The sequence below is a fragment of the Tachysurus vachellii genome, chromosome 11, assembly GCF_030014155.1.
Source record: "Tachysurus vachellii isolate PV-2020 chromosome 11, HZAU_Pvac_v1, whole genome shotgun sequence".
NCBI classification, from domain to species: Eukaryota; Metazoa; Chordata; class Actinopteri; order Siluriformes; family Bagridae; genus Tachysurus; species Tachysurus vachellii.
In genome coordinates, this window is record NC_083470.1 from 25,680,867 (window position 1) to 25,693,240 (window position 12,374).

Consider the following 12,374-nt stretch of genomic DNA (forward strand, 5'->3'; position numbering starts at 1 on the left):
TTTTTTTTAACCCTCATACCTGCCCAATTAAGGCTTTACGACATAGTTACAAGATGCGGTTGCGTTGGAGACGTACCGAGACGACGAGATGATTAGATCTGTACTGGTGAACATGCAAATTCCATCAAGTTTCATCACGATGCTGAATTTATGGACAGCTCAAGTTCCTGCGAGTACAAGTTCAAAGCCAGTACCTCGGTACAGCTCAAGTGAGCAGTCGTGGACATTATATAACATCTAGCAGATGGAGAGAAAGAGCAAATATTTACAGTATCTCCAGTGCCTGCTGCCCCTGATGCCCCTCATTCTTCTCCTAAGCAAATGGATTCACGATTCATTAACGGTGGATTTTCAGGCAGGATTCTTGGCATGGCCGAGGCTTGTGTGTGGGAAAAGCTAAACGGCAGTGTTTATTTAGAAGAGGCAAACACTAGGTTCAGGTTTTCAGCTAAACGTTACAAGGCCTTGCTCCAAGACTCTGATCACTAATGGCTTCCAGGAAACCTTAGGGATCACAGCTTGAGGTCATGTTGTGGCAGAAGGACATGACAGATAATCAGACCTCTTGTTTGTTCTGAAGTGTTTGCTGAAAGAAAGTGTGCGAGAAAGAAAAGAGTTTGGGTAGGAATTTGTGGAGCAGCTACTGTAACATTAACGTTATTAGAACTCTTGCTAAATAGACAACATGATCTAAGAGGATCAAGGTGTAACATTCTAAAAATAACGTCCCTGCGACGATATATAAAGCATATGCTTGAATAACGATTTGCTTTACTATGTTATTAGAATTTTGCTCCCAAAACTTAATAATGTTTCCGCAGTGTTCGTTATGTTTAGTCGGGATGGTTGCGTGAGAAACGTTCTAAAAACATACAAGCAACGGATAACTATGGTAATCCATAGTTGTCTGGATTTGTTATTTCTAGAATGTTCGCTAAGAAGATCTAATGCCCCTTTTCCATCAAAAAGAACCGGGTGCTGGTTCAGAGCTAGCGCTGGTGCTGGTTTAAAGTTCTTTTAAGGTTCCACTGGTGAACCTTCTAAGAACCGGTTTGCCTTTCCATCGGTTAGAGAGCATCACAGAGCCGAGTCTGACGTCACCGTATACGTGTCACGTTTCTCAGCAACGTTAGCGCAGCAGCGACAAACACAAACACATCAACAACAATGTCAAACATTATTTTATCATTAACACAGAAAAAAGTTAGCCTTAGCATGTAGCTACTTACGATCATGTGCTGATAATTGATCATATTGCGGTAAAGTAAAAGTGTATTAAACATTGGTATATTATCAAATGCGCTAACAGTAGCCCCGCCCACAGCCCCGCCCACAGCCCCACCCACAGCCCCTGACACAAGCGGTTCTTAAGTCTAGACCAGCAACGTTTTGGTGCTACTTAAGAACCACTTTTCCTGGTTCAGAGCCGGTGCTTTGGCTGTCGAATAAGAAAGAACTGGTTCTAAATTAGGCTCCGAACCAGCACTCAAACTGCCTCGGTGGAAAAGGGGGATAAGACCGTTATGCTGTAACCTTATTAAACATCCTTATAACGTCCTAATAACGTTGTGAGGCAATCTGATATTACAGTAGTAAAAATTAGCCAGAAAGGTTTTTAGACCTTTAGACGTAATGCAGGGCTGTCAAGTGTCACACATTGAGAGTGACAGTCACGCATTTGGGTCTTTTCTCACATTCTCCCGCCAAATGTCTGGGCTTGAGCTGAACTGTTTTATATGGGAGCAACATTACAAATGATAAAGGGGTCCAAAAAGGTAACAAACACTTAAAATAATCACCACAAGTCATAATCTCTCTCTCTCTCTCTCTCTCTCTCTCTCTCTCTCTCTCTCTTTCCCTCTCTCTCTCTCTCTCCCTCTCTCCCCCCTCTCTCTCTCCTCCCCCCCTCTCTTTCTCTCGCTCTCTCTCTCTCTCTTCCCCCCGCTCTCTCTCTCTCTCTTTCTCTCTCTGTCTCTCTCTCTCTCTCTTTTCCTCTCTCTCTTTCCCTCTCTCTCTCTCTCTCCCTCTCTTTCTCTGTCTCTCTCTAAATTGCGGTCAGTGATCCGTTTTTTTTTTGGAGATGTCACGCTTGCCTGTCTTCAAAACTTGAGAGCCCTGGTAATGTTCTAAAAAATTAATGTTTGCGATCAATGTTCATACCATGTGCTGGTTTAAAAGCTTACTCTTCTTCTTACTCTTGGCGCTGGTTATTTCTCCTAACGTGTGCACCTGGTTTGTGTGTACTCACCGATTCTGTGCTTATCCTGCTGTTTATTTCTTTGGTGCGAAATCTTGTTGGATTTGTGTGGGGTTTTTTTTTCGTGTCTGAGACTCATTCGTTTTATCAGAGCCTTGAGACTTTGTGGGAAATTCAACACTTTCTTTAAACCAAAAGCTTACAGAAGCATAGAGTTAGTCCAAACTAATATAGTTTATATTATAATATAGTGTCATGTCTCCTAATCTCATATGTCTGTGTAATATAGTGTCATGTCTCCTAATCTCATATGTCTGTGTAATATAGCGTCATGTCTCCTAATCTCATATGTCTGTGTAATATAGTGTCATGTCTCCTAATCTCATATGTCTGTGTAATATAGTGTCATGTCCCCTAATCTCATATATCTGTGTAATATAGTGTCATGTCTCCTAATCTCATATGTCTGTGTAATATAGTGTCATGTCTCCTAATCTCATATGTCTGTGTAATATAGTGTCATGTCTCCTAATCTCATTTGTCTGTGTACAGGTTTTCGGGGACTTGGAGCCGGTGAGGATGACGTCGGAGGGCTCTGACTGCCGCTGCAAGTGTGTGATGCGGCCGCTGAGCATCGAGGCGTGTGCCAGACTTCGAGACGGGACCCTCAAAGTGGACGATTTTTACTCAGTGGAGACGGTGAGCTCAGGATCGGACTGTAAATGCTCGTGCACGGCTCCGCCCTCGTCCCTGAACCCCTGCGAGAATGAATGGAGGACAGAGAAACTTAGGAAGCAAGCACCTGAGCTGCTCAAGGTACACACACACGCACGCACACACACACACACACACACACACACACACACACACACACACACGTTACTGTGTAAATGCATGACTTGATTTGCCTGAGTGTTGTTTATGACCTGAAATGTTTTACATATTCACTGTAATAATAATTTTTCTTTTATTGTAAATGTTTGTATATAGAGAGAATTTTTAGAATTAATTTCTATTATATTTCTATTTTATATGTTGTTATACACTCATGTAATCACACACTATTATATACTCTTTTGTATGTTTTTATATAATCATAATCATACGCTCAAACACTCATACACTCATAATCTTACACACTCATACACTCTTATACACACTCATGTAATCACACATTCATACACTCTTACACACTCTTACACTCTTATACACACTTATGTAATCATACACTCATACACTCTTACACACTCATACACTCTTATACACACTCATGTAATCATACACTCATACACTCTTATACACACTCATGTAATCATACACTCATACACTCTTACACACTCATGCACTCTTATACACACTCATGTAATCATACACTCATACACTCTTACACACTCATGCACTCTTATACACACTCATGTAATCATACACTCATACACTCTAACACTTTTGCACACATTCTTGTAATCATACACTCATACATTCTTACACTCTCTTACACTCTTATACACACTCATGTAATCATACACTCATAAAATCTTACACTTTTACACACACTCGTAATCATACACGCATACACTCTTACACACTCTTACACTCTTATACACACTTATGTACTCATACACACTCTAACGCTCTTATACACACTCATGTAATCATACACTCATACACTCTTACACACTCATACACTCTTATACACACTCATGTAATCATACACTCATACACTCTTACACACTCATACACTCTCATACACACTCATGTAATCATACACTCATACACTCTAAAATTTTTTGCACACATTCTTGTAATCATACACTCATACATTCTTACACTCTCTTACACTCTTATACACACTCATGTAATCATACACTCATAAAATCTTACACTTTTACACACACTCATGTAATCATACACTCATACACTCTTACACACTCATGTAATCATACACTCATACACTCTTACACACACTCATGTAATCACACACTCATACACACTCACACAATCTTACAGGGGTCTGAAGGCGACCAGAAGCCAACGCATGCTGTTAATAAAGAGGAAACACGTGTCCGAGTTTTTGACAAAAGTTCACAGAGAGACGCATCAGTTTCGAGTTACAGACCTTTTCGCCTCACGTTCCGTTCACAGCGGCCTGCTGAGATTCCCGATAAAATCAGGATGTTTTTAGGAAGCATTTCAAAACATCTTTTAGATTTGTATAAGGAAGTTCTAGAATGAAGGAAGATTATTGATAACAGACTCTTCATCCAGACACATTTTATACATGTGTGTGTGTGTGTGTGTGTGTGCGTGTGTGTGTGTGTGTGTGTGTGTGTGTGTGTGTAGCTGCATTCCATGGTGGATATGCTGGAGGGGACGTTGTACAGTATGGATCTGATGAAGGTTCATGCGTACATGAATAAAGTGGTGGCTCAGATGAACACACTGGAGGAGGTGAGGAAGTCCGTAACCACATAATAACTGAAAATAAAAGTGAATGAATGAAAGAATGAACGAATCACGGAGTAAACGAAAGATAAATAGGACGAGAACGAACAGAATATGAACCAATTAATTAATATGTGACCAAATGAATGAGCAGATCTAATGAATGGATAAATTAGTAGATGATTGGACATTAAAAACAGTCGTATAGAGTTAGACGGAGGTGTGGACAGACCGGACGCCCGGTGAAGGAATTTAGATCAAATACTGGACAAAATAGAAACCAGATTCAAACCTGACGATCCTTTTCCCGCTCAGACGATAAAAACCAACCTGAGCCGAGAGAACGACTTCATCCGAGACAGCGTAATGAACCTGTCCAATCAGCTGAAGAAGTACGAGAACTACTCAGACATCATGGTGAGCATTAAGAAGGAAATCTCCAGCTTAGGAGGGCAGCTGATGAAGAAAGATGTGACAGACAACAAGGCACAGGTAACACTATGGACACCAAATACACACAAAACAACACATTAAATACAGATATATCATCTTCCTTTAAAGTTTAGTAAGAGCGTCAGTCTGGTCATGTGACCAAACGTTACAGTTATTTTATTAATGAGTAGTTAACTAATTATTAATTAGTTATTGGTATACATTTATTCTAGCGGAAGTAAGAAAACGGGAGTAATTTTCTGCGTATTTGTGTAAAAATTTGAGTCGCCGTTTTAAAATGTAACAAAACGCAAGTGCAGTAACCTTGTTTGGAAAATCTGCCCCAAACATAAACATGGAAAGTAAATCAAACACTCGGTTTTTAAAGCTGATTACTGACTTAACTGGGATTAATAGCTTTCTATAGCCACTACCTTAAGCTAGCTATTCGTTGCTGTCAGACGGAATCCTCGTATCTCCAAAATCGTTATTTTTCAGGAAATTAAAAAAACGCCGTACCTTATCTGCAGTGCACAGGGTTTAGTCCGCGTTGCAGTGGATTGTCTTGCGCTAAATTCCTGTCCTCAGACGAGCACCAGAACTAGCGGGGGTCAAGATTTTTTTTTCTTTGAGCCCAGTGTTTTGAAGACATTTACCTCAGAAGACGTGTTGATTCGTTGCGACTCTTCTTGAGGAGAAATATGCCGTGAAGCTCTCCCACGGAGTGAGGAAGAGGTGGACAGTTGAAGTGTCCAATGGAGTTATGAGATTTGCGCTCAAGCTATTTTCAAGACTTTAGATTGGTTAATAACTTGTAAAAATAACAGACCCACGTGGGGACTGACCAATAGCATCGATATGTGAAAAAATATGAAATTGACCAAATTTGGACATACGAGGTTTCCGCCCGACAGTGACGCATTGCTTTCTCCGTGCCACGCCCACAAACGAGACAAACTACAGGCAGTATATATTTTCAAATATCTCTTTTCAAAGTATTTTAATCGTAAATGGACCTCAGGAGGACTTTAGATCATCATTCATTTGCTAGTTTTTCATCCTGACTTTCTCAGTCCTGTTCCACCGTTATTTGAGAGTAAATCAAATGATCACTGGTTCACGTATGATTGCAGGCCACCGACAGCAAGAAGGGCAAAGAGGCAGTAAAACCCTCCAACAAAAAGTCACCGGTGGTGAAACCTCCTCCAAAACCACCCAAAGAGAAGCCCATCAAACCCAAAAAGGAGCCTCCGCCACCCAAAATGCCCAAACCTGCGAAACCAGAGCCGACCCCCAAGAGCAAAGCGGCGGGTCATCAGCCAGGGGTCATCAGGGGCATCACCTACTACAAAGCCACCAGGACGGACGAGTCAGGTGCGGACAGCGCAGCCAGAGGGGACAGAGTTGTCTGTGTGTGTGTGTGTTTGTCCCCGTGAATCAGTCACCTCGTGATAAGTTCTTGACTACGCGTTACAAAGCACTACCTAAACGAATCCCATCACTCAGCTTGTTTTCATTAAAAGGATGTTAGCTTTAGGGCTGTTTTTCTGTTTTGGCTGAACAGCTTCATAAGACCTCCTGGTGCATGTGCTACTCACTTATTATTCAGAACTTCCAGGAAGTCACAGCCCCCCCTGCTGGGCCACACCCTCCTCCATCCTCGAGGTTTAACAATGTGCTACAACCCACCCGGATCTCTAAAACACGCTCTATAAAGAGTCATCCGTAATCCCTCTGCTCTTGTATTTTCCCCTTGTAAGAGCTGTTAAAGGTAATTGTGAACAGCAGAATGGCTCAGAGGCAGAAGAAAGGATTCTTCATTGTCTGGCTTTATTGCAGAAGAGAAGGTCCATCATGGCTGGTCCATCAACAGTTACTCGATAATGCTAATATGTCTCACAGGGCAAAACCCAGGGCCTTTACCTTATACCAGTTGTCTGGGCTCTTGCAGAATTTGCAGGAAGTTGCTTAGAACTGATCCGAGGACGTAATTTCAGATTTATCTGTATCAATAATCAGATTGTTTGTCTTTACGTAGCAGCATGTAACCAACTGGTAAGATATGGATGCATCACTGCTAGCTGTGAAGAACTCACAGGTGTAAGATATAAACTTGTAATGGTCGAGATAATAATTTGCAGTTCGGAGGATAAAAACAACGATATTAAATTCCCATACCGTGAGTATTTGAAATTTCCTGAGGAACTTCAAACATCTTGTGATGTTTATAAAGCTAAGGCATGTTGTGGTCTCCAGTATGAGAAGTTTTAGATCCTGTTCCCTGAAGGGGTTTCTTCATTTGTCCTGCACTGTTGGAGTTATGTTGTAATTGGATTCTTTGACTGAATGTGCAATAACGTTTGCCGTATTTATGTCTGACTCTCCCCGAGCGCGTGCTTAATGTCCCAGACGAAGAACCTCCCAAGCCCCCACAACACCCCCTGGGTGCAGGAAAAGCGGGCTCAGATTAGGCTCTCTTCCCCCGACATTGTCTTCATGGAGATGTGTTTTACATGGCGCGACTTGAGACGCACTCAGTTTGAAAACCCAAACACTGTAGGATAGACTCGGTTACATGCAGGAAGTCGCTACGAGGCGCAACATCTCATAAATAATAAATATCTCTTTTGAAGTGGAATCTCGGATACTTTGGGACTGAACTCGTGGTCGTAACACTTTTCTTCCTTTGTCTCTGACAGAAAACACAGCCAAAACCCACACCGTCCACAAAATCCAGGACAAGGGAGGTTCCGAACATGTCTTGGAGGCCATCGAGGGCACCACTTCTGCTTCGACAAAAACGACAAGGACGACGTCTACAACAACAACTACGACAACTGTTGCTCCGACAACAGTTGCCTCACAAACACAAACAACCACCAGCGGTGAGGAGATTTTCACCAGGTCTTCTACCGTGTCAGAACCAGAGACGGTGAAACCCACCGTTACTGTCACACCATCTCTGAAGAGCACAAAACTCAGCTCTAACAACACAGGTACATGAGAGTTTCCTTCGGGTTCCCCCGGTTTTCTTGCACCTTCCAAAAACCTACCAGTAGTTTGGCTTCTCTAAAATTGCCACTTGGTCTGAACAAGCATGCGAATGTGATGGTCCGTGTGCCATCCAGTGTTTTTTTTTTTTTATTGTTCATTAAATATTATTAGCTACACATTCAAAATCTTGTGTAAAACTTTGTTGCTATGAGTTGTGTTACTATTTAACAATGTTTGGTGAAATCCCTCTTAAAAAACACATTCATTAATCCTTAATGTTCCTCTACCTGGTGGTTACAGAGACACTAAACAACCACAAGCTTCTGTTAAAAAACTTCAGTAAATCTGTGTGTGTGTGTGTGTGTGTCTTGCCCTGTGCAGTGTACATTAAACCTCTGGAGTGTGAGGGTACCATTGCGTCTGTGGAGATGCCAGAGAAGCACCATAGCTACGGGCGTAATGAAGGCGCCTGGATGAAGGACCCTGCAGCCAAGGACAACCGGATCTACGTCACCAACTACTACTATGGCAACAACCTTGTGGAGTTTCGCAACCTGGACAATTTTAAGCAAGGTGAGACACCCTGCTGGGGGAAGTCGTGGGTCGGGGAAGTCGTGGCCTAAAGTCGTGGCCTAGAGAGTCTGACTCCTAACCCTAAGGTTGTGGGTTCGAGACTCGGACCGGCCATACCACGACTGACGTGCCCTTGAGCAAGGCACCGAACCCCGCCAAACTGCTCCCTGGGCGCCGCAGCATAAATGGCTGCCCACTGCTTCGGGTGTGTGTTCACTGTCGGTGTGTGTTCACTGCTGTGGGTGTGTGTGCACTTTGGATGGGTTAAATACAGAGAACCAATTCTGAGTACGGGTCACCGTACTTAGCCGTATGTCACGTCACTTTAAAAACTCAGAACAAAAAAGGTCTGGGTTCTGGGCTTGGTTTTAAGATCAACCCTAAACTGTGGACATCCCACAGCGTAACTTTATTAAAAATGGAAAGAATTGTACACAATATAGCACTGTCTAGAAAAGGTCTTTTACCAAATGTCTACCCAAAGTCAGTGGGTAACAGTGGTGAGAGTGTTCTCAGGGTTAGCTTTTAGCCACTCATTGCTACTCATTTTTCAATCATTTAGTTTTTTCTATTTGGATATTTATAAATGACCTTGATCAATGCTCCTTACCCCAACAACCCCCCAACCACAAATATGGATCCTTATCATTCCAGGTTTCTTCAACTTCTGAATCATGTCCAAATTCTTACTTTATTCTCTTTTATTGACTTCCTGTATCCGGTCACAGGTCGCTGGAGTAACCTCTACAAGCTTCCGTATAACTGGATAGGAACGGGTCACGTGGTCTACAATGGTGCCTTTTACTACAACCGAGCCTTCACCAAGAACATCATCAAGTACGACCTGCGGATGCGCTACGTGGCGGCATGGACGCTCCTCCATGACGTGGTCTATGAAGACACGACGCCGTGGAAGTGGCGCGGCCATTCGGACATCGACTTCGCTGTGGATGAGAGTGGACTCTGGGTGATCTACCCGGCAATGGACTATGACTACTCGCAGCAGGAGATGATCATCATCAGCAAGTTGGACCCGAGTGACCTCTCCACCAAGAAGGAGACAACGTGGAGGACGGGTCTGAAGCGCAACACGTACGGAAACTGCTTCATCGTGTGCGGCGTGTTGTATGCCATCGACGTGTACAACCAGAGAGAGGGCGAGGTGGCATACGCCTATGACACACATACCAACACCGAGGTGGCGCCGCGGCTCCCGTTCACCAACGAGTATGCCTTCGTCACCCAGGTGGACTACAATCCTAAAGAGAAGGTGCTTTATTGCTGGGACAACGGACACCAGCTCACTTATAACCTTCACTTCGTGGGCCAGTGAGGGGCTGCGAAAACCGTTCACCTGTAATTCAGGAAATCTGACTTTTGTAAGAGAGAAATAAATATAAAGAAAATCATGATGACTGTAAAAGGGAAAGCGACACTTTCTGACTTTGTGCCGACTAAAGCAAAGTTGTTTAAATCATGTAGCAGAAACGGCTTTAAAGTGTAACTTTAAGCTTAAAATTTAGTGTTTTAAAAATTATTTCTTCAAAATGAATTTCAATTTAAAGAATTATTTCCAGCAGAAAAAGTACATTCATGCTTTCATGCTCACCCCAAATGTCTTCAAATCACCTCAAAGAGTAACTCCTCCTAGGGCTTTCGAGCCACATGAACCAAATTCAGATATGTTGTAGATCCTGGTCTGAAGTTTGTTGCTATTACTTTTCTAAGCGATCCGAGTACCGGTACTTCCGGTACCGGGTCTCAAATTGGCGTTTTTTCCCATAGACTCCCATTATAAACTTTGGAGGTTTATAACTCGGCAAGCTTTCGAAACTATCTACACCAAACTCGGCCAGCTACTTTAGGGTGATACTCTGAACAAAGTTTTAAATTGGTGTACCGACTGGCCTTTTGGTTGTGTCGCAGCCCCGCCCCCAAAATATGCAAAATCAAAAAACTTTTTACAACATGGACATGTGACATATCAAAACACTCAGAACAATGAGGTGAACTTCCTCAGGAGTATTCGGATGATGTCACACACTTGTCTCCACTTGCCTCCAAATGTTTTGGCACCCTAGCTTTCTGTCCACTTGCCTCCAAAACTAACACTAACCCTTATGTCCACTTGCTTCCAAAAAGCACCGGCCTTTGCGAATACTTGCATCGTCAAAGCCAACATTTGTTGCGACGAACTTTACAAATCTAGTTTTAATTTGAATTTCCTCGCATGCTTTTTACCGATAAACTCAATTTCCTGTTTGAATTTTGCTGGGAATTCAACATTATTAAAAAAGTAAGATCGTTTTTTTTTTTAAAAGCAACACATTTTTCCCCAAATTAGTTGTACATTTTATATTACACTTTTGACACACTTTATATCAGAAACTGTACACTTTTAGCAAGGCTACCTGAGTGTTGTACCTGAATGTTTGTTTTGTATTTTTTATTTTTTTTTTTATAAAGGATGACAATACTATAAAAGAATATAAACTTATCATAAAAATAAATGCTTTGTGAATAAACCTATAAAATCCCATATAAGATGTTTATGGTACTTGTATTAAATAGGGTGTATCGGTGTATGTACAGTAAATGACTCATGTACACTATTACAGCTATTAATTTTGTAAGATATAAATTACTTTTGCACTGTAAATATTTCCTGTAACCGTTAGCGACCGAAGTGTTTATTAGATCAATAAGGGTGTGGTGTTTTTATTATTATTATTATTATTTTTTTAAATGTCTCTCAGTAAACATTAGTTAAACTCCTGGATGAGTTTCTGTTAAGTTACATGTTTTGTATGACTAACGCATGGAGGCTGAAATGTTCCATGTTTTCTGCACTATAACTAGAATAAACTTCAACCCCGTTACCATGGATCCGGATGTTCACAAAAAAGACTCTATATTTAGTCTCGTACCTCTGGAACAAAATGACCTTGTTGACTAAACGTCTCTGAATATTTAGTCTTGTATCTATATAAACAAAATGTCTGTTGACAAAATCTCTATACTTTCCTTGTATCTGGTATCAAATGGAAACCGGAAGATGCCTTAAAAGCAGAGCTCATTTTTCCCCCCTTATAGATGGAAACATTTATTTTCCATGTCCTCCTTTCTTTCCACCCCCTTATTCAAACATTAATAGCGTGACATACTAAAGGTTTTTCCCCTATGTCCGTTCCCATGTCCGAGAAAATGCAGATCTAATTATCGTCTTCTATTTGTGGTCAGAGGTCTCCTCTATTAGATTTCTTCCAAACATGGATGAAGACACACCCTTGAAGCTTTCCAACATTTTACTGTGGGAGATGTGGGCGTGTCCAGAAATTGATTGACAGCTAATATGTTCTGTGTGGATTGGGAGATGATTCAGGGATTTGGTTTGGCTTTGAAATGCGTCCAATAAAACCTTAAGGCTCTGCAGCATCCCGGTAACAGGCTGTAATTTCTTTCTGTCCCGTGCCAACGTCAGTATGACGTCAGTACAGGAATGATGCTGAGGCTCATGTATCCAAACCCAAACATCAACAATATGATGGAAAAATCAAAATAGACCATTAAAAACTTTTTTTTTTGTCCAAGACCTCCCACCAACCTTCTGAGGTTACTTGGAAATTCCATCTCGTTCCTCCAGATCATTAAAAATATTAGGAAATCACCGGTATCTTACAAGAGCTGCTCAGGAGACAAGATGACAGAATGATGAAGAAGCTCATGATCTGTAACG

At 41.7% G+C, this 12,374-nt stretch overlaps 1 protein-coding gene across 1 annotated transcript in view; it reads left to right on the forward strand.

Moving 5' to 3' along the window:
- olfml2a (olfactomedin-like 2A) overlaps positions 1 to 11,524 on the forward strand; it is a 28,149-nt gene extending 16,625 nt beyond the window's left edge. Inside the window, exons 2-8 of the mRNA XM_060881096.1 lie at positions 2,750 to 3,013; positions 4,538 to 4,645; positions 4,955 to 5,131; positions 6,205 to 6,445; positions 7,771 to 8,067; positions 8,447 to 8,638; positions 9,367 to 11,524. Coding sequence (XP_060737079.1) covers positions 2,750 to 3,013; positions 4,538 to 4,645; positions 4,955 to 5,131; positions 6,205 to 6,445; positions 7,771 to 8,067; positions 8,447 to 8,638; positions 9,367 to 9,971 — 1,884 coding nt within the window. The 3' untranslated portion in view covers positions 9,972 to 11,524. The remainder of the gene's footprint in view (positions 1 to 2,749; positions 3,014 to 4,537; positions 4,646 to 4,954; positions 5,132 to 6,204; positions 6,446 to 7,770; positions 8,068 to 8,446; positions 8,639 to 9,366) is intronic.
- The last annotated feature ends 850 nt before the right edge of the window (positions 11,525 to 12,374 follow it).